The 25,523-nt window shown below is 39.5% G+C and overlaps 2 protein-coding genes across 5 annotated transcripts in view; one reads left to right on the forward strand and one right to left on the reverse strand.

The window, feature by feature from the left end:
• clstn2a (calsyntenin 2a) overlaps positions 1–16,715 on the forward strand; it is a 142,652-nt gene extending 125,937 nt beyond the window's left edge. Inside the window, exons 10-18 of the mRNA XM_020939389.2 lie at positions 3,610–3,772; positions 11,533–11,699; positions 11,782–11,930; positions 12,485–12,690; positions 13,537–13,704; positions 13,897–14,042; positions 15,504–15,627; positions 15,719–15,909; positions 16,441–16,715. Coding sequence (XP_020795048.1) covers positions 3,610–3,772; positions 11,533–11,699; positions 11,782–11,930; positions 12,485–12,690; positions 13,537–13,704; positions 13,897–14,042; positions 15,504–15,627; positions 15,719–15,909; positions 16,441–16,614 — 1,488 coding nt within the window. The 3' untranslated portion in view covers positions 16,615–16,715. The remainder of the gene's footprint in view (positions 1–3,609; positions 3,773–11,532; positions 11,700–11,781; positions 11,931–12,484; positions 12,691–13,536; positions 13,705–13,896; positions 14,043–15,503; positions 15,628–15,718; positions 15,910–16,440) is intronic.
• A 3,463-nt stretch (positions 16,716–20,178) lies between these two features.
• Positions 20,179–25,523, reverse strand: part of LOC110173525 (SPRY domain-containing SOCS box protein 4-like) — a 57,029-nt gene continuing 51,684 nt past the window's right edge. For all 4 annotated transcript variants that reach the window (XM_020939549.2, XM_020939551.2, XM_020939548.2 and 1 more), the window contains exon 3: positions 20,179–21,013. In XM_020939549.2, the coding sequence (XP_020795208.1) occupies positions 20,886–21,013 (128 nt within the window). In that variant the 3' untranslated portion in view covers positions 20,179–20,885. The remainder of the gene's footprint in view (positions 21,014–25,523) is intronic.

The following is a 25,523-nucleotide window of genomic DNA, read 5'->3' on the forward strand; positions in this document are numbered from 1 at the left end:
TTTGTCCAACTCCTCCAGGATGGCACATCCAGACATGTCATTGCAAGAAGATTTAATGTGTCTCCCAACACAATCTCCAGAACATAGAGGAAATTTCAGGAGACAGGCCATTATTCTAGGAGAGCTGGACAGAGCCGTAGAAGGTCCTCAACTCATCAGCAGGACCCATCTGCTCCTTTGTGTAAGGAGGAACAGGTTAAGCACTGCCTGTGCCCTACAGAATGACCTCCAGCAGGCCACTGATGTGAATGTCTTTGCCTAAACAATCAGAAACAAATTTCATGAGGGTGGCATGTCCTGGAGTGGGCCCTGTGCTCAGCGCCCAGCACCATGGAGCTCCTCTTGCATTTACTAGACGACACCAGAATTGGTAAGTCCGCCACTGGTGCCCTGTGCTTTTCACAGATGAGAGCAAGTTCACCCTGTGACAGACATGAGACAGACATGAGACAGACCTCTACCATCTAGACAATGGCAGTCTGACTGCCATTATGTATCGGATGATATCCTTGAACCCATTGTCAGACCCTACACTAGTGCAGTTGGTCCTGGGTTCCTCCAGATGCATGACAATGCTCTCCCTCATGTGGTGAGAGTATCCTGGCAGTACCTGCAGGTTGAAGAGACTGAGACAACTGAATATACATGGGCAACTGAATGGACATTGCACTGCACTGTCCATATGTATATTGACAACCAACTTTTTTCATACTGAGATCAGAAGTGTTCCTTAATTTTTTTCAACAGTATATACATTAAGAAACATGAAAACCCCTGTGAAAAAGAACACTTTACTCTAAAGTACCTTTCTTGGACATATAAGAATAGCTTTGAGTAGATTTGTACAGTTTGTTCTTCAAGACAGTAACCTGGCTCACACCAGATTGATAAGTGTATCACTTGGAATTGAGTTCTACACATTATCCATCTGGAATGGCTCTCACTGAAAGTGTTCAGAAAAAGGAGGGACTTGCAGCAGAATGCCTCGAGCTGATTGAGCGACCACCATGAAGTGCCCATCCACCATAGTTTCTTTTTAACCAATCACTTCAAACCTGTCAAAATGATGTATCCAACTTGCTGGATGATCTTGCACTCTTATACGAAGGACCAGCACTCATACCTGAACCTGTTACCAGTCTCTTAACCTGCATATAGATGACAGATACATTCTCTGTATATGGACAGGCCATTCCTCATGTAAAAGAGCCTCAGAACCTCCAGGCGTCATTCACTGAGCTGCACAGGCTGCACTAGCACTGATTCATAATTGTTTGCTGGTGTTAGAGTTTATGCACTGACCACTCAGATCAGAGACAGTCCTTTTAGGTTTAAGCCAACTGGCTTTCAGCCTTGAAACTGACAATTCAAATGAGAGACAAAACAATTAATTATAACAAAAGCAAGTTGGGCATGAAGTCCAGTGTGTTTGTAAAGAACAACAACATTAATATCACAACTGTTACCAGCAACTTGTGTCAGGGGATACAGTCATGTAAATAAAAATGATACATACGCTCCTGTTAAATGTGAAATGATCATTTATCTCATTTACAGAATGGCTACAGAAGTACTTTCAAAGCATGATATAGTCATCAGTGCATTTTTATTAATTTATCTGCACTGAATAATACATGTATCTCACTTAATTAACTTCATTAATGAAATGTACATTTACAAAACAAATTCATCACAGTAAGTACTATGAGTAAGTATGATGGGAGTTGGGGTCACTTATTTTGTGTGTAAGTTGTAAGTTATTTATGATATGGTTGGAAAAAAATGTTTGGTTGCTACGGTTATATAATAGCTCTGTATGTGTGTGTAATAATAGGATGTACATAATGGGACTAATGCATATTCTTGAATTATTGTCTTTATGTCGATATTTTAATAGTAATTTAAGTAATCACTCAAATGCTATAGATGCTGCAATGGCAGGCTGCTGGGCTTTTCTAGTAAAGTGCACAATTATAGACAATCAAAATATTATTATTAGCCAGTGACACACATCAGAGATCTTGTTTTTTTGCTGCTAAGTGTCTCAGACATTGATGCTCTGTTGGGAAAAGAGACAAAGTTGCTATTGGAATCCGTTTACAGTAGCAGTACAAGCTACCTGCAGAGAGGAGTGAGAGGAGGGGGGCAGGGTGTTGACAGACTGGGATATCCTCGGGGAGTTTGTGTCTCTTCACACTCATAACGGATGACAGTCTGAGCCAGAAATCAACACTTCCCCAGAGAATGCATGAGCCCCCGACACACATCTAACCCCATTAGTTCTCACAACAGCTCCGTGTGGTGCTGCGCCTGCATTGTGCTCTGTGGAGATGATATATGCAATTGTAACTTCTGTGTTTTATATTGAAAGTCAGTGTGACATTGTGTGCAATGCCCCACTTAAATTTTTCTCAAATAAGGAATGCACTTTTATTTCTAAGTTTTTACACTATATTTGTATTTATGTTTTGAGACACCATAATGCTTCAGGTTTCATCAGTGGTCATCTCATCATCTCTGTTTTTGTGATCAAGACGTTTCAGCTCCCATGCAGAAGACATTTTCAATTGATAGAACTGGCTTGAAGCACTGGGAATTTATCCTTCTCTCAGTAACTAAGTCCAACCTCAAAAGGCAGTTTAGAGTGAAACTGCCCTGAGCTTGTTTACAGCTAATATCATTATGGGTCTTTATGTCTCTGTTGGCTCTCTCACACCGTCACAGGTCTATCAATTGAAACTGGCCAGATAACCACCAATGAAATCTTCGCTACATAATATGTATGTTTTATTGTTTTTCCAGTAATAATAAAAAAACAAAACACAACACTTATATCTAAACACAATGTGAAACACCACAGTAGAAAGAAGAATCAAATAAATATAAAATGAAATACAATATTAGGACCTTTCATATAATCTTTAAGTAGTCCTGCACCACAATCATCATCTAGCATGAACAAGACCACTCATTAATTGAACAGTGACGACCGGTCAATAACACTCAGCTGAACTGGTCTGAATGTGTTGGCTGAGTGAGAATGGCAGCCAAGTTTCTGTAAGTTAGCCTGAGGGTAGCTGTGGCTAGATGTAGTTAAGATTCTTTCTCACACAACATGAAATGCATGGAGAATGGATTTATATATGGTCAGTTCCTGTTCTTCTCCATAAACCACAGCCTCACTTCTGAGCGAAAGGGTGGGACAAGCCCCTCCCTCTGTACTTCAAAGAGTATTTTTGATGGGTGACACGGTGCATTTGTCACTCACCCTCTGCTAATGAACACCTCGTTATGCAGCACCTCGTTAGGTTATTTGATGACAGATAAATCCTTCACTGACGGAGGGACTTTGTTGCATCACTTTCACTGAAGTGAAGTGAGCAGAGAAAGCACAGCAGCTCCTGGCTTCATGATTGTAAACATCATCTTTATAACGCCTTCTGTAAACACAACCCTCCTTGGGAAAAACGCTGCCAAACTCAAAAAACATATCGCTGAGGGAATATTGTGTTTTTCCTGCTGTCCTATTTTCTTGTACTCATGAATATATTTTCATGTGAATGTACCCACAAATATCCCAGAAGTAATGAGCTCTCTGTGTATTTGCAGATATGTGACAAGGAATGGCACTACTATGTAATCAACGTGGAGTTCCCAGCCGTGACGCTGTTTGTGGATGGCGTGACCTTTGAACCCTACCTGGTGACAGACGACTGGCCCATCCACGCTTCAAACATTGACACACAGCTGACAGTGGGCGCCTGCTGGCAGGGTGTGTATGCTGTGTTTCTGTAGTTCCACAGTAATGAGGCCTCAATAACAGGGGCTGTATACATGTGTGATACATGTGTGACAGCTGTGGCTCTGGTTTGATGTTTGTGTTTGCTGCAGAAATGACAAGGAGCAGTGCGGCAACAGGAAAGCAACACATATTCTATATACTTTTAGAGGGTTATATAAAGAAATGATTAATTATGCATTACAATTACAATTTATTGACAACAGGGCATAGCATAGCAACTATTCAGATGTGACATTTCTTTTGACAATTACATATTTTTTTTATACCTACATATACAGTATATATATATATATATATATATATATATATATATATATATATATATATATATATATATATATATATATATATATATAATATATATATATATATATATATATATATATATATATATATATATATATATTATATATATATATATATATATATATATATATATATATATATATATATATATACACAGTGTATATAGTAGACCCTTCGTGCTACTGCCCACCTCATACAATGATGAGAGATAATGAAACGTACGACATGCCGGCTCAGACGTCGCCCGGCCAAACAAGGTCTGCATCAGGTGCTGGGGAACCAGGGCACCTTGATGAAAAATGGGCTACCCAAGGGTGTACGATCCTGATCCTGAAGGATCCCTCAAAGGGTGCAGTCCCATCCAACTATCGGCCAATAACCTGTCTCTCCACAACATGGAAGCTCATGTCAGGCATCATTGCTGCTAAGATAAGTGGGCACATGGATCAATACATGAGCATCGGCAAAAACACCAGGGGAGCCAAGCACCAACTCCTGGTTGACCGAACAGTCGCCCGTGACTGCAGAACCCGTAAGACCAACCTGTGCACTGCCTGGATTGATTACAAGAAAGCCTACGACTCAATGCCACACACATGGATCACTGAGTGCTTGAAGCTGTACAATATCAACAGGACTCTAAGGGCCTTCATTGCGGTTGTTGAAAACCACCCTTGAAGCCAATGGCAAGCCACTTGCACAAGTGCCCATCAAATGTGGCATATACCAAGGAGGCTCACTGTCCCCACCACTGTTCTGCATAGGTCTGAACCCCCTCAGCCAAATAATCGACCGCACTGGCTATAAATACCGACTCAGAAATGGGACCTCCTCTACATAGATGAAATCAAGCTGTACGCTAAGAGTGAGAGAGACATCGCTTCACTGATCCACACCACAAGGATCTACAGTACAGACATTGGGATGTCATTCGGGCTTGAGAAATGTAGCAGGATGGTGACAAAGAGAGGGAAGGTAGTCCACACAGAGGGGGTCTCACTCCCAGCAGACATTGAGGACAGTTACAAGTACCTTGGTATCCCACAAGCAAATGGCAACCTCGGAGAGGCAACAAGCGGCTACGGCCAAATACCTACAAAGAGTGAGGCAAGTCCTAAGAAGCCAGCTCAATGGCAAGAACAAGGCACAGGCAATCAACAGCTACGCCCTGCCAGTGATCAGATACCCTGCAGGAATTGTAAGCTGGCCAAAGGAGGAGATACAGACCACAGATGTTAAGACACGAAAGCTCCTGACCATGCATGGAGGGTTCCACACTAGTGAGTGAACCACTGTCCAGGATGAAACATCCAAGCTCCTTGAGTACATCAAGGACAAGGCCCCGGCAGATGAGGTGCTCAGAGAATGTCTCAGACAGTGGGGTCCAGAGGAAGAGGTGCTGGAGGGACCATCATGGCAGGACAAACCCCTACATGGGGCGTACCACCGGAACATAACTGAAGTGGCTGATATCAAGAAATCCTACCAATGGCTTGAGAGGGCTGGTCTGAAGGACAGCACAGAGGCACTGATCCTGGCTGCTCAGGAGCAGGCCCTGGGCACTCGAGCAATAGAGGCCCAGATCTACCACACCAGACAAGACCCACGGTGTAGACTGTGCAAAGAGGCTCCTGAGACAGTCCAGCACATAACTGCAGGGTGTAAGATGCTGGCAGGGAAAGCAGACATGGAGCGACATAACCAAGTGGCGGGCATAGTGTACAGAAACATCTGTGCAGAGTACGGGCTGGAGACCCCAGGATCAAGGTGGGAAACACCTCCAAAGGTTGTGGAGAATGACCGAGCCAAGATCCTGTGGGACTTCCAGATACAGACTGACAGAATGGTGATGGTGATGGCGAACCAACCAGACATAGTGGTGGTGGATAAGAAACAGAGCAGAGCCGTGGTGGTTGACATCGCAATACCAAGCGATGGTAATATCAGGAAAAAGGAACACGAGAAACTAGAGAAATACCAGGGGCTCAAGGAAGAGCTGGAGAGAGCCTGGAAAGTAAAGGCATCAGTGGTGCCTGTGGTGATCGGAGCACTCGGGGCTGTAACCCCCAAACTGGAAGAGTGGCTACAACAGATACCGGGAAAAACAACGGACATCTCAGTCCAGAAAAGTGCAGTACTATATATATATATATATATATATATATATATATATATATATATATATATATATATATATATATGTATATATATATATATATATATATATATATATATATATATATTATATATATATATATATATATATATATATATATATGTATGTGTATATATATATAATATATATATATATATATATATATATATACATTTCAGTTAGCCATTTTGGTTTTGTGTGTGCTAAATCTGTTGTGTTTGAGCAATTAAAAACATTGATTCAAGTTACAAAGCAGTTGTGTAGAATACTGTGTGTATTGCCTCTGAATCGCAAAAATCCTAGTTAATTAAATGTATCTGTATAGAAGAAAAGTAATCAAAGGGTTACAAAATATACAAATATGGAGAATGACAACACCCAGAGCTTTTAACCATGTTATAGTTGTTTCCCCTCTCCATTTACTCACCCCATGTTGTATTTGGAGTGATTCGTGCATGTTTGAGCAATCTATATTCAGTTATTTTCAAGACACCAAACTGCAGATCAGTCCCTGATCAATTTGATCCCTGATCAGTCATGTTCTTGGATTTAACAGAGTTGCGTAGTCCTTTTTTGGTACAAATAAAAAAAATTAAATCAGCTGTTTGCTAGTGTGATCTGCAGCTATCCATAAGAGATGCCGACTTTTTGTTGTGATTACGTTTACAGAAAATACTGAAGATCAGTGAACCAGTGCCAAAAATGCACCGAATGCCTTTTAATTGCTAGAAAATTCTTTATCAACTTAATAATAATAATCATAATAATGATAATCAATCAGTTTTATATAGCTTTTTTTTGACACTCAAAGATGTTTTACAGAGCATTATTCATTCATTCCTCTGTGGTGGTAAGTTACTATGCTGCAGCTGCTCGGGGGCAGACTGATGGAAGCAAGACTGCCATTCTGTGCCACACCACTTTCATACTAGGCAATGTGGTTGAAGTGCCTTGCCTAAGAACATAATGGCAGTTTTTGCCACTAGTGTCCCACTGTAGCAGCTGGAATTTGTTATTATTATCATTAGTTCAAATATCTCTTTGATTAGAATACAAAACTTTAGACCACTAATAAGAAAAAAAGTTTAAAGTTATGAAAGGGCCATGTTTTCTCCCAAACCATAATAAACATACATTTCAGTCTTATAGCAACTAATCACATAGTTATCCCCAAAATCTTTCACTCACACTAAACACTCATGGTAACTTCTTTTGAACATCATAATAATCTCCATGCCTCTGATTGCGTTTTCTTTTCCTCTTTCCGTGTCAAACTTCACACAGCGTTTTGCTCTTTCCATGAACGTGTGATTGTGAAAGAACGCCCTGAAGGAAGGATTAACTGGAGTGAATAGAGGACAAGTTTGCCCGCTATTACATCCCAATGAAGCCGCTTTAAGCTTCACTAAGCCGCAACTGATAACTTTGCAGGCCATTAGCGGGCGAGATTGCCTTTCAGAGTGTCTCATTTCGGCGGGCCCCCTCTCCCCCACAATCAACAACATAATGGGCAGACATGTGGAGGGGAAGTCATTCAAAGTGTGTTTGGAAAAAAACTCAAAGGCACAATACAAGGTTGTAAGTGAAAAAAATAATGTCTTTAAGTAATTTTCTGCAGATTCCAGGGGATTGTGTAAGACTATTCATTTTTACAAAGTCCATATTTTGTACAGTAAAATTATTAAAATTCATCTTACCACGCTCAGGTGTAGATATTGCCTTTGCTTTTGAGAGTCACCACAAAAAATGTGCCTTCCAGTTGCCTGACCAGCCAGTATCTTCCACATTCTGTTTGAATCCAAAAAGGGTTTGGAAGCAGATCACAGAGCGTGAAAAACCTCTGTCCAAATTTGAGACAGTCCAACCACATCCATTAATTTGTAGCACAAGTCTCTCAAATGCAAAAGACGTCTCCTCTCCAAATGTCTCGTGTCATTTAGAACTAAATTCTTTTAAATCTTTTACCTGAGATAAGTAATAGTTTGATTGTTGATTCTGAGAAAAAAATATGCATGTGTCTCTGATTGGTTAATCCACCTATCAATCACGCCCTCTGAAATTAGGGAGACAGGATATGGCTCCATATGCACTCGTCTTTGTAAAGTTTTGTCAAAGCGTGTGGTTCTGGCTGGTCAGGAAAGCCTTCCAGCACCTTTTAAATCTGATGCTCCTCCATCGCCAACCTCTGCATTTATCCAAGCATGTGGTCAGCCTTAAAGGTGCATTGTGTAAGTTTTTTGTTTTGTTTATTTGTTTTGTTTTGTAGTACTTTAATATCCCTGCAGAGAAATTGTCCTCTGCATTTCACCCATCTTTTGAGGAGCAGTGGGCAGCACCCGGAGAAGCTCCATGTGCTGCCTGTGAAATCCATGGAGATGTTATTGCTTTGTCTGGAATGTTCCACAGTATGGTATTAAACCTTTCTATCTTCATGGAGACCAAACTTGACCAAGTTACAGGTCAGATCTGTGGAGAGGCAACCCTGCTCACAGTCAGAATGCCTGTTTTCTGGCTATTTTTGCATTATAAATCCACCTGTAATTTAATAAATGTAAGGTGGAGCTGTGGACCTTTAAGCACAGTACAGTACATAGTACATTATGTTTGTATAAAAATCTTAATTGGTTTGGTATTGGAAATGCTTACTGCTTGTAGCTGTAATTGTTTTGGCAACAATATCTTATCCAGCTCAAATAATAATAAAAATAGTAATAAAAAAGTATATCATAAAAGTGACTAAAAGAAATGCCACCTAGTTTTTAAAAAGAGACCAGAAACTCACCAAAAAATGCTAAAAGGTCCTAAGATAAGGGAGCAGTGTCAGTATAACAAATATAAAACAATACATACAATACATTTATTTCCATAATAAAATAAATAAAATTAAGCAAATCTATTGGGGCCAATGCTAAAAATACAAAAAAAAAAAAAAAAAAAAAAAAAAAAAAAAGTGAAAAATGGGAAAGCCAGGAGGGGGTCCAAAGCAAAGTCGAGTCAAATAAAATCACTGCAAAAAGTGCTTGTGCAGTTTCACACTGTTACATTTGCATTCAGGGGAGCCTGCGTCTCCCAGAATGCTTTGCGATGTAAGGACACATTCCATAACTCTACTTTATACTAAATATGGTTAATCTGTCCAATTGAACGTTCTGTTTCTTGAACTTAGATGAGATGCTCTTAATAAGTCTCTACCCATATGTAACAGGCATCAGCTCTCAGCTCTCACCACTCTGAATCGCTGAATCCCGCTAATCACTCATCCAATTAGCACATTCTTACACTTAACACAGAGAATGGCACACTTTCTCAGTCTACTTACCTTTTATTCATTTGCCTTTTAACTAATACAAGAAGAGTCCGTCTAGACACTGGTACTCCAAAAATATCCCTTCTCAAACACAAAGACCCTGGCTTGATGAAAAGCTTTCAACGCCGCATTTGTCGCAGACTCAACTGGAGAAAAACAGGAGGCAGAGGAGACCGTCTGCTGTGGAAATAAAGAAAACACGTCTTTGACTTCACCTGCTCCTCTGGTCTGAGCGAGAATCAAACACAAACCGGCATCACTGAGTTTTCACTAACCACCAGCCACAACAGTCTGCAGGTTGTGTCTCTGTGTATTTAGAAGTCCACATCATCATTTGGTTGTGGGGCTGAATACATACATAAACAATTTATTGCAAAGAATCGATTACTGAGATTAGTCTGTGTATAGTGTATAGTCTGTGTGTACAGTGTATAGATCTTTACACAGATTCCAAAACATACAAATGTAATGAGAGTAGAGACTCAGACAGAACACTTACATGAATTACATGCGAATGACACAGGAAATGTGAAAACTGTGTTTTTTTTATTATAAACCTTTTGTCCTCAAGCGACATCATTAACATCATCATTGCACTTCACAAGTTTAACTGGTTACTAAACTAAGAGTTAGTTGCAGCCATGATAGACTGTATAATGAAGTGGACTAAGGGAGTCAAATGAAGCGTATTTGGAGTCTAGTTCCATATTAGAAATGTATTGATGTACAAAATAGCGAAATAAAAACACTAGGATCATGTAGAGCAAACGAACATTTTAAGACCAAAATGATGAGGCTCACTCCAGCAGTTACAGCGAGAGGGGAAACAATTTTTCAATGTAAACTCAATTGGAAGTCAATGGAGCCAGAAGCACACCCATCTTCACTTCCTATTTGGGACGTGGCAGCTAGCGGGTTAGTTATTTCCATTTATATATGCAGTCTATGGTTGCAGCTGTAGAAGGTTGTGTTGTTGACTGCCAAACTCAACAAAAACACGAGTGAATGTTTTACCAGTCTGCTCCCACGTGTGTGTAAATATGCCCCTGGAGGATGTGCAGCGGTGCCTGGGTTCCCTGCGGTTGTGTGTGAGACGCAGAGCCCAGTGTATGTGACAGTGTGGTGCCTCTGTCTCAGTGTGATCCACATCGACTGAGCCCAGGGACCACAAACCTCCAGCGGCGTACCTGCTCTCACAGATATCTGCCCCTCTGCCGAGCGCCCCTTAAGCCCCCGGCACAGAGCTGTACAGTATGTGCCATGAAACATCCACTCACTGTGAGGTAGATCAGCCTAGACAAGAGGAAACTGAAGTAACATAACTGACATGACAAATAAATATGGTTCACTTATGAGGGGAAACAATGCTGACAGTTTTTGTCATAACTTTCAAATCCACATTCACAAGTTTGTATTTCCGTGGCTACAGAGGAAGTGTATTTTTACTTACAGAATATAAACTGAGCTTAGCTGTTTTCTTGGTTCCAGTTCTGTGTGTTTACAAATTATACTTTGCACTGAATGATTTCGGAAAAGTATGTAATTCTGATATTTCTGGCAAGTATTGTGATTTTGATTGCATTTGTGATGAATATAGTCGAATTCTGTTCAAAGTGGTAAACTAATAAAGAATTCCAAGGATTTCAGATTGCTTGTCGCAGTCTAAACTCCAGGGTTTGCAGGCTTTATACATAATAAGAAGGAATATTCTGTTGTTTGAAGGGAAAATTATTATTGTAGTGTTTGCAATTAGTTAATTGTGACTATTCAAATTGTGATTTTGTTTTGATTACGATTAATCTTGCAGCCCTTCTTAGCACTTAGCATTACTATGTAAATTTATTCCAGTCAATTTATTTGGTAAATCACTATACAAGTCTGTTTTTGGATCTGGTCAATGGCAGTTTCCCATTTCCTCCATTCCTGCCCCTTCTTATCTACCCCTGTGCTTTCTCCTTTCAGGGGGAGAGGTAGCGACCCCACGCTTCACCCAGTATTTCCATGGCAGCCTGTCAGGTCTGACAATCCGACCAGGCCGCATTGAGACGCAGAAGGTTATCTCCTGTCTACAGGCCTGCAAAGAGGGCCTGGATATCAACTCCCTGGAAAGTCTGGCTAAGGACATCAAGGTGTGGAATATTAGTCAGGTTTGAATAAATGCGACTGCAAGTGCAACTAAAATATATGCATTTAATCCTGTTTTGGGCGTAGTTTCACTTTAATCCTGCTCAGTCGGTGCTGGTGGTGGAAGGAGAGGATTTGGACAGCATCAACACAGCCATGACCAAAGTGTCCTACATCAACTCAAGACAGTTCCCCACTCCGGGCATCCGAAAACTGCACATCACCACCACAGTGCAGTAAGTTACACATATTTAAACTGTACATAGTGCTGCAATCATGTTTTCACTATCTTTTATTCATTTTCTCAGTTATTTACTACCCTACATGAGTTTACTTCACAAAACTATTACAGATTATTGAAACAGACACCCCGCATCTTAATGTTACCAACAGACTAGGACAAATCATTGTGTCTGAGTCAACATACAGTCTATATTTATTCAGTCCTTGAGGTTATGTTTCTTTCATTTTAAATAAAAACACGTCAACTAGCTTCCCTGTTGTAAACAAGGTCAAGGGTGGTCATCTGGGAGTCTTGTTAAATGCAAGGATATTCTGTCTTGTTCACGATCTATACTGGATTTACTTATTCATAAAGAACCTTAACTCTGTACTGACAGATTACTTTTTAATTTTCAAGGCATAACAAAAAACACATTTAGACAAGTGGATGAATTCATGCATTTGAACTTTGAACCTTTTTAACCATATACAATTTCTACAAAATCACTGGACTCAACAAATATTTGTGTGTTGCACTATATGTAACATTTCTTTCTTCTGTGTTTAGGTGCTTTGGTGAAGACTCTTGCCTGTCCATCCCCGACGTGAAGGCCGTCGTCATGGTGATGGCTCCCAGTGAACCGCGGATCACCATCTCCGGCTCAAACCGCCTCGTGCGACCGGCCAGTGACCTGCGGGCGCCGCTCGGGGTGGCCCTCTTCAAAGAGATCCACCTCACCAGCACCGTGATCAGAGGGGACAGCCTGGGCGGGAGTGAGTCAAGGCCCTGAAACCTCTAAAGAGTGTTTTCATGTTTAATCAGCCTCACTGAAACTAGAATTGCATCTCATGTTTTAAAAAATTGGTGCTGACTGAACTTTTTTTCTGACCATAGAACAGATATACATTTTAGTGAAGACACCACAAGTAAAGCTAATTTTAGACATTGTTCAAGCAACACATTCAAATATAAGTATCACTACATTTAATAACTGTAAATATATGGGAACTATTTATATGAGAACTCTTTACTTCTAAGATTGTTTCCTGAAAACATTGTATTTTTCTCAGATTTAAATCTATTCTAAAAATACATCCTACAAGCACCAACTTCTCCAGTCTTGTATTCAGTCATATATTTTGAAGGTTTTTTTATTGAAGGCTCATTTCCAACCAGATGCTATTTATTTTACTAAATTTCATTCTGTAAATTACTAATATGTGAACTAACTAAATCAATTAACTCTAATCTTAATTGTTTTTGACATGAAATTCCTAACACTACTTTGTCCTTGTATTTAGGTCAGTTACAGTCCATACACCATTAAAGCTCCTATATTATGCAAAATTTACTCTTGTGAGCTTTAAGTCATGTCATAATGCTGTTACCTCATCAAAACATTAACATTATTTTCCATTTCAGAGAACTCAACCGAGATACCAATATGTAGGTTTTGTGTATTAAACATTTGTGCATGGAAAACAGTTTTATAACACAGATCAGAAAATAGCATAATATGGGCCCTTTCAGTTTTTGTCCACAGATGTTTATCGTGGTTGTGAATCATGTGTATTCTGTATTGTTCTAATGATAAATCTGGTTTCATTGTGTCCACACAGTGCACAGACCAGGTGTGACCGAGCTCATGCATAACCTGGACTACTGCGACGTGCTGCTAATTGGTGACGAATTAAACCCCGAAAGAGAGAGTCTAGAGATACATCACAGCGCCTTGTTAGGAAAACACCTGGATGCCACCAACTCCACCTCGGGGATATCAATATACGGTAGGAACGCGTCACCTGCCCACCTGCCTCAGTGACAGGCGAACAGTCAGTGTGGCACCTGGCCTTTACACAGAAATCAATAGGCTTAACCAGGACGCTCCGTCTCTATAGACCCAGACAGCTGTAAAGGTCCTGTCAAAACTTGTACAACTTATAACTTACAGAATGAATGGGTTTCTTGTTTTTTTGCAGGTGTGGATTCAATGGCACATTACGAGCAGGCGCTAAGACAGATCAAGTACAGAAACTGGAGACCGGCCACTCTGAGTGAGAGGAAGTTCAGAGTCACCTGCTCCGAGCTCAATGGACGATACACCAGCAATGAGTTCAACCTGGAGGTGAGCTTATATTTACGTTTTTGATGGTTTTCAGATTCTGTAATGTGATGATGTCTTACTTTCAGATAAGAGTCAAGAGACAATTTTCCCTATTGAACCAGATTATTTCTATTAATGACAAGAACTAGAGCTAGAACTTGCTATATTACAAGAAAAAATCTGCATTTTATAGTGACCATATAACGATATTTTCTGATCTACAGTATTATGATATTGGTTCATCATCAAAAACATACCCACAGTTGTGTTTTGTTTCATTCACACACAAACCTCGCATAATTAGTCTGTGTTTTTCTCTCCCCCTGTCCCCCTTTGTGATGTCATATGGTAATACATAATGCTCCACTGTGTTTTTAAACTCCATGCGTGTTCACTACATTCATTTAGATAATTTTCAACCCTGGAATTGCCCATTTCTACTGAACTAAAAGTAAATGGTTGCTGTTTACTTGAAATCTACTGCTACATGACATCACAAGGTGGAACAGAGCATTTTTGGCTTTGGAGATGTAGATGTAGATGTAGAAGGAGATATTCATTTTAGCAGCCCCCCATCTGTACTAAATGTTATTGGCCAATACAGTAGATACAAGACAGTAAATGTTCTCTGTAACTGTAAAACCCATGCTTGGGATTTTGTGCTACAGTTCCTATTTCGATGCCAGTGTTGTGTTATTGTTTGTCAGTTGATCCCTTTTGGCAAGAAAAGGCAGCATAAGCTTGGAACTTTGGTAAAATATTAAAAAAAAAAAAAAAAAAAAAAAAACTTAACTTGATGTGGGCTCAGAAATGTAGTAAAGGATTTAGTTTCTTTGGTTTCTGAAACAGAAACTCTGCAGTCACCTGGGTCAGTGGCGTAATTATTAAATAAAAACAGATAACTGGATAACTGCTCTTTTGGGGCTGCTCAGACTGTGGGATTGTCATGGTTTTTCAGAGTGCTTAATTTTATGGAGATAAAATTAAAATCCTGTCATTTAAATTCTACAAATCTAATCGCATCTGAATTAAATAAATCCTATTAATTTCCGCAAAGTGAATGCATTAGTCTCACTTTAGTTCTATTTTTCTGCCTATTTTCATTTTCAATTTGAGTTTACTTTTTTAAAACAATACATTTTCAGGAGCCTGTGATCATTCATGGTCTCGTTCAGGAGCTTGATTTCCAACAAAAAAGAGAGAGTGACTAACTGAAAAACTGTTGCAAGCTTGTGGCTAATGTTATTGGAGAAGGACAGCACAAATCAGCTCACTTGTAGTTCCAACTAATTCAGCTCTTTCTGGTCAGACTGTGTTAAAACAAAGCTCAGATTAAAGGCCAGTTTGAGTCACAGATCAGATCGATTAGTACCTTCAGTTAGCATCACACACCCCCCGTGTTGATGACATCAGCTCTGAAGTATCAGTCCTTTTGGATATGCATACACCCATGTCTCATATAGGACATTCATGTGCACACAGATGAGTCTGCTGCACCACTCTGCTGCCCCCGTGGAGCATGTAAACCACATGGCTGCCTCGTCCCAGTTTTTGAGACCAGTGCATCACCCACTGATGATCCACTCTCTCAACTCACACATGACAGGTACCTCAAATGTCATTCAATACACCACACTGACCACCAAAAGGTCATTTCATCAACCTTACCCTTATCTTCTCGACCTCATCTCACACAGGGCCAGCCCCTCCGGCGGCCACAGTGATTATAGTGGTTTGTATCGCCGCCCTGGTGGTGATTGTGGTCATTGGCGTGTACAGAATTCATGCCACTCATCAGGAGGGCTCCAGAGAGGACGAGGATGAGCCCAAAGACTGTGACATGGACTGGGACAACTCTGGCCTCACCATCACTGTCAACCCCATGGAGGTAAATACAGAAAAGATAAAAGAAGCTCCAGAGTTTAACATCATCAGTTGTTAAAGGTGCTCTATGTAACATTTCTACTGGGGTCACTTGCTTGTCTCCATGGAGATATTGCTTTGTCTTGAATATTCCAAAGTAAAATTATCTCTATAGCTTAAAACATACCAATGTAAACATGTGAATGGTAGTGGAGCATTCTTGTGTACAAAAGTCCTTTATTAACGACCAGCCCTAAAATTATCCATCTTGCATTTACTCAATTTCAGGAGTTTTATCACTTGAAAATACTGCATGTATTTTTACTGTGAGCATGGTCAACTGTACATAGATCTGACCTATACTTTGATTTGGCGACGTCCCCTCCTTGTCTCTATTAAGATTGATCATTTAATTGCCATACTGTGGAACATTCCATGCGAAACAGTAACATCTCCATGGAGACAAGCAGGTAGTGGACCCTCTAGTGTAAACGTTATGTAGAGCACCTTGAATAAAATATGACTGTTTGACTTTAATATAAACTGTCCTTTCTAGAACATCAGTGGAGCTCAGGCAGTTGCTGAAGAGGCGAAGGAAGAGAGTGAGGAAGAGGAGGAGCAGGTGGGGGGGCTGACCTGCACTGACTCAGACAACACTGACGAGGAGGACGAAGAGGAGACAAACCGGGTCACAAAACTGGAGTGGGACAGTTGCTCTGGGACCTACTGAGCACAACCACAACCATACACAATCTGTTGCTGGAAAAGATGCAGAACATGTACACCTAGAACTTCTGATGCAAGGTCTCCCTCTGTTGGACAAACTCAGAACATCAGCCACATTTGAATTCACACTAAAACAGCCAAAAGAGAACGAGCACAGTCACTGCATTGACACAACATACACCCTCTCTGTTCTTACATAGTTTGTATAAATATCCATAATATTATTTAACACCAAATGTTTCAGAGGATTCATTTGTGTTTTATGTCAGTTATTCATTTTCAGACATACATTAAAGCTGCAGTGTGTAACACTTTTGATGGTGGGTCCATTGTCTACGTGTCTCTATGAACATTTCTTGCATTGCCTGGAATGTTCAGCAATATGGCATTAAACTTATCAGTCTTTTCATTTATTCAACTGTGCTACCAGTCAAAAGTTTGGACACACCCTCTCATTCATTGTCATGTTTTTATGTTTAGTTTTTTCTACTTTCTACATTTTACATACATACAGAAGACATCAAATATATGAAGCAAGAGATGAGGAATTATGTAGTAAAGAAAAAAAAAAGAAATAATAAAGCAAAGGGTGGCTGTACTTTGAGGATTTGAATATTAAAAAAAGTTACCTTTTGACTGGTAGTGTACACATTATTTGTCAAACACCTTGAAAAAATATGCATTCTTACTGGGAGCAGGGTTGACTTTCCACAGATCTGACCTTTATTTTAGCTCGGAGGTGTCACCTGCTTGTCTCCCATGAGATCTGTTATATTTAATACCATAACATGGAACATTCCTGGCATAGCCATAACAAGCATATTTTGGATCCTTCAGAAATGTTACACAGTGCATCTTTAAGATTGGAGTCTTTGTCTTAATGCACAAACTACTGTCCCCTTACTTGTTTGGACAACACATATAGAAGGAGGTATAATATTCATTCATTAAATGTCAGTGTGTCTTCATGTTGTGTGTTATTGGCCAGTGAAGGTTTTCACAATGAGAACTAAACTGGACAAATATATGCTTGCATCTTTTAGTCAAAGTACCATGCATTTCTAATGTTTGTCAGACATTATATGCATCCATGTCTTATTAATGTATCTAACCACATTGTAGCAACGTTTTAGCATTTACTGTTGTTGTCTTTCTTTCTCTCAGTAACAGAAGTCCCCTATGCAAATTTGGTTTCCATTTCAGTAAACATCAAAATCTTTTTGTTTGAGGAGATGAACAGTCTCAATTGCAGAAGGTCCTTAATGTTTAAATATACATGAAAGTATCCTAACCCAAATCAAAACTGTTTATTGAAGAAATATATCAGATACCAAAATATGCCAAATTTAATGGGCAATGTTTTCTCTGAATGTAAATTTTAGTGAAGGCTCTGGCCTGTCCTTTTGAAGAGCTTGAGCTCATTTGTGATTAGACTAAATGCCTCTAAATGTGTCCCGTTAAAGAGCTCTATTAGCTTGTTCCCTCTGTCCCTGTTTGACTGTCCCTCTCTGTCGGCCTTTAAGCACCTGTGATTGTGATGTCATCATTGTGAGACAACTGCCTTGTTTTTTCGTCTCCTTTGTGTATCGTGCTTCAACAGATTAAATGATAAAGACGATTCTTTTACATATAAAATAAACCCTGTACAAATGTTATTTTATATTTATAAATATTGGGTTCTTTTTTTCTTTTTGTAAACAAAATGGTTGGGATTCCTCTGTATATTGACCAATAAAGACTTGTTTTAGACTCTACATGTGCAGTGTGTGTTTGCTTTTTAAAAATAAACTCTTCAGGGATCAATGTTGAAGACATAAACAGAACTTTTCAAAAAAATGATGAAACCGTTTGCAAGACATACATCAAACCTTGAAAGTTTTCACTGCTATTTTGACACAGTGAAATCTTAATTACAGCAGACTGGGTAAGTAATACATCCAGTCTGCAGCTGAGAATTCTTCAGAAGACAATGATAACAAATGGGGCTGTCCACCTTTAATGAGATGTTGTTTAACTGTGATCCTGCTATGACGTCCCAAGACAAGTCTGGTTTCATGTTTATGCTTTAGATCAACACATATTTCTCTTTCTTTAAAAGCCTGTGTTGGTCTGGAGCCAACTGTACACACTGTTGTGATAAATTATCTGTTCTTTTTCCGGCTCCTGCTCTCACTGATTATTCATTTCTTCACTGAACATTTCCCCAGAGACAGAAATACAATGAACTAATTAGATCTCTAATGCACCTTTAATCAGGAAGAGCACATGTCCAGTGATGTATGTGCATATGGATTCAGGCCAGACTCTATACTGTGTCCTGAAGGACAGAGGTACCACACTGACCTCTGAGTGGGAGATAAAAGTTGCAGTAAAATTAAAAAAAATATTTGGGAGTTTCTGATGCATTAATATCTGATCTTTCTTAGAGGCCTGTTTTATCACACTATGGCAATAAAAAAACAAAAAACAAAAACAATAATACATAATACACAGGCTCCTGCTCCCTCATGGCTTGATTTGACAGAGTTACTCCAGGATGTGAGAAGTGTGTCGCTGACTGCTGTTGTCCAAATGGGCTCTGTCATCTCACATCTGCTCAGGTTTGTTAAGTGCTAATACTTTATAATGTAGAGAAATTTAAACAAATTAAAACTAGTAATTATAAATGTTTGGGACTTTAACTGAATGTACTAAATAAATCAGTGCAAAGACGTGCACCAGTAAGACTGATCCATTGGTCAGCACAATGTCTAAAAGTGAGTTCTGACTTTTTGCTAAACTCAACAACTCCTAGTCCAATCAGTCCAGTTAAGATCTGTGCCAGACCTTTGACTTTAAATCTACCCTTATTTATCTCATACATGTAAAGAGTCCATTAGTGAGTGACATTTGTAGTTGAGAGTAAAATTACAGTTTTCTTTTACCCCATTTGTAACTGAACTAAAGGCCGTTCATCTTTCCTCAGTCGACTGGACAGGCTTCTCATTAACAAAGGACTGTAAATTGTGTTGGGTATTGAACAAACCAGGCTCAAATTTATGACGTATGTCTGAGATTCAATTGGGTTTGTATATCACGTTAGCACACTGTAAATGGGGTGTTCGCACTGGGCTTTTAAATTACAAATCTGTACCACTACATCAGGGGGAACATTACTCCTGTGCAATGTATGGTATTGCCCTGACTATAATGGCTCTCCTAAATGACTCTTCTGGGCATTCAATGTGAAAAACAGAATAAATAAATGTAAGAGAAATAAATAAATAAATAAATGTAACTGAAATGTTGGACTCTAAAAGCTCACTGGCTCCACCTATCAGAAAAAAAGGAATATTTTATGTGAAGTATGTATGACACTACTTCTAATACTACTACTACTACTGCTGCTACGGCTACTGCTAGTACTGTTACTACTGCTACTGCCATTACTACTGCCATTACTACAGCTACTGCTACTGCTACTACTACCACCACCATTACTACTACTACCACTACTACCATTACTACTGCTGCTGCTGCTGCTGCTGCTGCCGCTGATGATGATGATGATAATAAAAAACACCCATAGTTGATCTGACAGTGTCTTTAATTCAAAATAGACTATAGACATGGATAAGACTTTTTACACTGCCAACTGCATAAATAACAATAACATTCAGTAAAACTTGACATCTCGTCACTCAGGCGCCGTGTCAGCCATAATAAAATAGGAAGTCAAATAAAAAGTTAAATAATAAATAATAAAATTCATAAATCATCGTCAAAGAAGCGTTGTAACAGACAGTCTGAATGCATGTGGAGGCAACGGACTTTATACCTGCCTCCAAATATTCACTTCAGCCAAGAACAAGTTTGGCATGCGTAAATTACCATTCCCTGCAGCTCTTGAATGCAGCACAGAGCTATTTGGTCCTGTCCCGTTAGGTTAGGGTGCAGTTCTCAGCTCCAACACAAGATGGCGGTGTCTGTCTAACCATTTTCTCTTCATGTTGTTTTGAGACTATGGTTTCTTTTCTGAGCACGAGTGGGACAGTTTCATTAACAATTTATTGAAGTCCAAACAGCCCAAGTTAAAGCAGCTATGGATTGCAAGGGAGCTGGTGCCATCTTGAAGTTTCATAGGCCAAACCCGATCTGTCAGTTGATACCATATTTCATTTAAAGGCCTTGTTTTGAGGGTTTGTGTGCTCTTGAGTTCAGGCTACAGTCCATCCATCACATCCTCACATTTTGTCCTTGTCTGCAGCCTGTCCAGTAGCGCCCCCCTGGTGTCCATCACTGGTATTGGAGGTAATTCTTAAGGGACTGTGGCAAAGGGAGAGTTTCGATTTCCTGAAGGCGTTCACGACCCAAAGCGAGGCGGGCAGCTCTACGACACAGGTCCATCAGAGGCAGGGGTTCGGCTGTGGAAAAAAAAACGAAAGAGATCAGATCAATTGTCGTGATTGTGCCTAGACAGAAAGATGCCGCTTTATTCACACCTCTCATTTGACACCTGTTTAGACACTTGACAATCCATCTCCAGGCACCATCTGTCAGCCTGGTTATATGAGCTCATTTTCAGAGGTGCTTAATGACAATGTCTGCCTCCTCTAGGTTTTGTAAGCATCTATTTAGAGCTTTTCCCTGCATTAGTTCAAAGTCAGGCCCTTCGCTGACCTTCATCTTATATTGAGGGTAAGGAGGAGGTAATGGATACAGCTCAATGTAGCCTGAGGAGCTGGACACACCCACCGCTGAGAGGGCACGATGAGACAGGGATAACAAGAGCAGGAGAACAGAGTAAGAAGGGTGGACTAGAAAACAACGTTTAAAGATGCACTATGTAACTTTTCAAGTGGAGGGTATGCCACCTGCTTGTCTCAATGTTGAAGTATTTGCTTTGCCTACAATGTTCGACACTAATGGCATTAATCGAAACAGTTAGAGGCCTATAAAACATATACTATTATCCATTTATTAGAGCAGAAAGGAAAGTTTGGCATGAACATGATACATTTATAATTTTAATTCTATTCATCAAATTTTTGCTCTTCAGCACAAAACTTATAATTCAAAAATTCTTTGGCAAGCTACTTGGAAGGAGGTGGCGAGTTACACAGTATACCAACTACAGACGAGGCCAAGAGTGAAATGGATTTTTAAAAAAAATAAAAAACAAGTACCAAAACAGACAAGAACACTGACCTCTAACAAAGTGACGACACAATCTCACAATGTTAAGAGTAGCAGAACTCTTTCATCTGTTAAATGATCTCACCCCAAAGCATACACAGTGGAACTATCTATCTACTTGTGTACTGACCCCTTGTGTGTGGACTTGGTATCTACGCCCCCATCGTCAAGAATTCTCTAAATCTCCAGAATTCAAAGTCATGTGTTAAAAACTTGCATATAATAAGACGTCATTGGTCATCAATAATATACATGCTTTAGAGGGCAATAATTTGTCTTCACCCATAAAACACTGAAGAAAAAATATGAACTAAATCACCCCATCTGAGTATTCAAAAGTTTAGCAGCACTAAAAACGCCCACTAATTGCTTGTTTACAGTGTTTCCACCAAAAACAATTTCCTGGGGCCATTTTGCAATATAGCCCCATTCTGTTTTATCGTACCATCACTTTTAATTACTGGTAATAGGCTTGTCTGATTGGCTTAATTACAGCACAGGGCGACAGTAAAATGAACAGCTCCTCTCTTCCAATTTTTGCACAAAACCCAGCAGCACTCGATGGCCCTTTGACAACCTCACGTCACTACCCATCAATCAAAACACACCGCACAAAATTAATAGATAGGAGGAGATATGCAAATAAGCAAATGGCTAAAACTAGACAATCTTTTTATGTTTTCGTGAGCATCATTTACCACCTGCGTCTCCACTGTGAGCTCAAGGTGACACATGAAGGATGCAGTGGTCCAAGAGTGTGTGTGTAGTCTTGTGTGTTTGTGTGTGGCATTGTGTGTGTCTTTTGGTTGTGTTGCAGTTTTTCAAAGGGCGTACTGTTGATTTGTGCGACCTTCTATTTGACTCTATTACCCATCCCGTTGGGAAATGTAGTCCAGAAGATGACTGTAGTGACTGGTCAACTCGGGCAATAATAAAACATGAGGGATGACATGTCTGCAATTAAAGAGAAATTATGTCATCTCTGACCTTCACTCCAGCCATTCATCTTCTTTGGTCTGTTTCCAATAGAGGGCGCCAATAGAGATATTCAAGTCATTTTCAGTCTTAGGTGGGGTACAGACACAACAGTTTGCAGCAGTATTCCAATAATGTGTAATTAAATGAATTTGTGTTGTTTTACCAAAATAACATATTTTAGTAATGGGTTTGCATGGTGATGGTGTTTGAAAAGTTGTATTATCTGTAAAGCATTCTGGTGCAGGGTTCACCACTTGTATGACTCCATAGAGATGTTGATGGAGACAAACAAGTGATGGACTCCCCTTGAGAAAAGTTACATTAGTACATCTTTAATTTCTAGGCAATTCAATTCACAAATTGTATATGTAAATTTAACCAACACATCATATTGAATATTTGGTTTTGTTTCCTCATCACCTCCTCTCACTGATTCTGTGATTTTGTGAAATGTGAAACAGTTGCTGTATCCTAAACACACTAACACATACTGATAAAAAGACTTCTGTAAGGTAAGCTATTTACGACCATTTGTATGTAAACTGCACATCAAATGAGTATAAATAAGTAAAGTAACTGATAATGGCAGTATCTATAGTTTTTAGAGTAGTGATGTATGTGTTTTGTAAGTTTGCACTTAGAGCCTGTCATACTCATTACAACTAAATATAGTCTTTCCCAGGAGAAAAAAAAAAAGACTGGGCTGGCTTTGCGTTGGCTGATGGTACATGACACTTGTAAACACTTGCATTAGGCTGGTAGCATCGTGCTGGGGGAGATGTACTGCAGTCAACCATACAACCATTTGTACATCATTAGAGGTGTTGTTCGAAAAAACTCACAAGATAATTAGCAGTAGCTCCCAGGAAATAAATAATGAAATCAAACCTGAGGCTACACTATATTACATGTCTTGTTGGCAGATTCAGTCACAGAGAAAATACTAACCACTGAGAGGATATGTATATATATATCTTTATACCATTGTGCCTGCCAGAAATAAACAGCAGACAGATCATTAAGGTTCTCCTCAAAGCTGATGCGTGACAAGCAGGATAAATGGGCTAGGATTCAAGAGCGTTTTACGAGGGGCAAATTGGGATGAAATATTCAAAAAGGCAGATTTTGGTCAGATTTAGATCTAACATAAAAGCTATACAACTATAAAGGTTGACCCCAGTTAAATATAAAACATAGCCATTTAAAAATGTTTATGTTGATTCAAATAATTCAAATTTTTTTGGGATTACTGTTTTTAAATATATACGTTAATTCATCAAGAAGGAAAAATAAGGTGACACCTTTTTTCCCCAAAATTGACATTTAAACACATACGTAAATACAAATAAATAAATAAAGTCTTGCTGTATTGTAACCATAGTCCTGAAGGAGCACTTCTGGGGTACAAGTATGACAGACGCTGACAACAGCTTCTCATAGGCAGATGGTCATAATGTTTAGCCTGGTTGGTGAATGTGTGTATTTGAACAACAGCCGCAAGATACAGGTTTTATTCACCAAAACCAATTAATTTGTTTTGCTCGGCTTTTTAGTGCTTTTTTTTATTTGTACACAATTTCAGCGTTCAACTCCAGCTGCTGTGACAAATGCTGCACTGTCAACATCTGATTGTTTGCCACTTGAGGAGAAAAAAACAAGTAAATATAGAAGAAATCATAATTGTAAAAACTCACATGGGTATTGTCAAGTGTACGGCTCAATTTGAGAAGCAATTGTGGCACATTATAATGAAAGATAGAAAAGTACATATGAAACTACTTTAGCTCATCTAACATCTAAATATTTGTCACTGCTAGTAATAATTGAGCAACATGAGCAATTAGACCACAGAAGGGTTTTTTTCTGGTATCATATTTTTATTATTCATGAGGCTTTTGGCATGTGGTTTGGGTGAAATTTGGTAGATAAAATCAGTAAACCACACTGTGAATAAAATTACATCATTTAAAGAATGTTTAGTGTTTTACTGGCTGGTACTACTCTGGAACACCTTTTTACTGCACTTCTTCAACAGAAAAAGTTAATGAGCTCATTGCATATATTCTCTCATATGGATCCAAGGTAAAAACTTGTATGGCGCACTCTGTTATACTCTGGTTTAATACTTTTCAACCATGTTTCAAAAATACCGCACAACACAAAGTCATTCCTAAATTCTTCTGAATTCAAAGTATTTTTTATCAGTTTTGTTGGCATTTACCAAGTCCATCTGCTGCACATCTCCAGTGCAACAGGTTTATCCCATTCAGTGTCAGCATTTACAGTATGTGCTGAACATTTCAAACATGTGCACTCCAGCAGCTCTGACAGAAAACAGTCAGCATTTCTTTCATTATCTTTGCTCCCTGTCTCATCGCGCTGCACGGCTGGGACTGATCACAACGCGCGGGACACACGTCGTTATGAATGTTGAGCAGCTTCACTGATGACAGTGGCTGGAAATATTAGATTGACTTCTCCACGTGAGGACCTCCCCCTCTGCTCTGAGATGAGAGCGTTTCTATGGATATGAAGGGTGACCCCAGGTGCAGCACCCAGGGGAGCAGGTACAGAGTGATGTTCGTAATGAGATGCAGCGCAGTGCAGAATTTATCGTGTGTGGATGATGATAATGGGACAGGGGTGAGAATGGCAACGGCAGCAGGGTTTTTATGATAGATGATAAAACAGACCCAAGGGCCAAAACCTGACACATCCCCAAGGGCTTCCAACTCTGGTACAGGACCAACTCACAACCGC

This window comes from Boleophthalmus pectinirostris, unplaced genomic scaffold (genome assembly GCF_026225935.1).
Source record: "Boleophthalmus pectinirostris isolate CB_2022bp ecotype Guang Dong unplaced genomic scaffold, ASM2622593v1 HiC_scaffold_16, whole genome shotgun sequence".
In the NCBI taxonomy this organism is placed as follows: domain Eukaryota; kingdom Metazoa; phylum Chordata; class Actinopteri; order Gobiiformes; family Gobiidae; genus Boleophthalmus; species Boleophthalmus pectinirostris.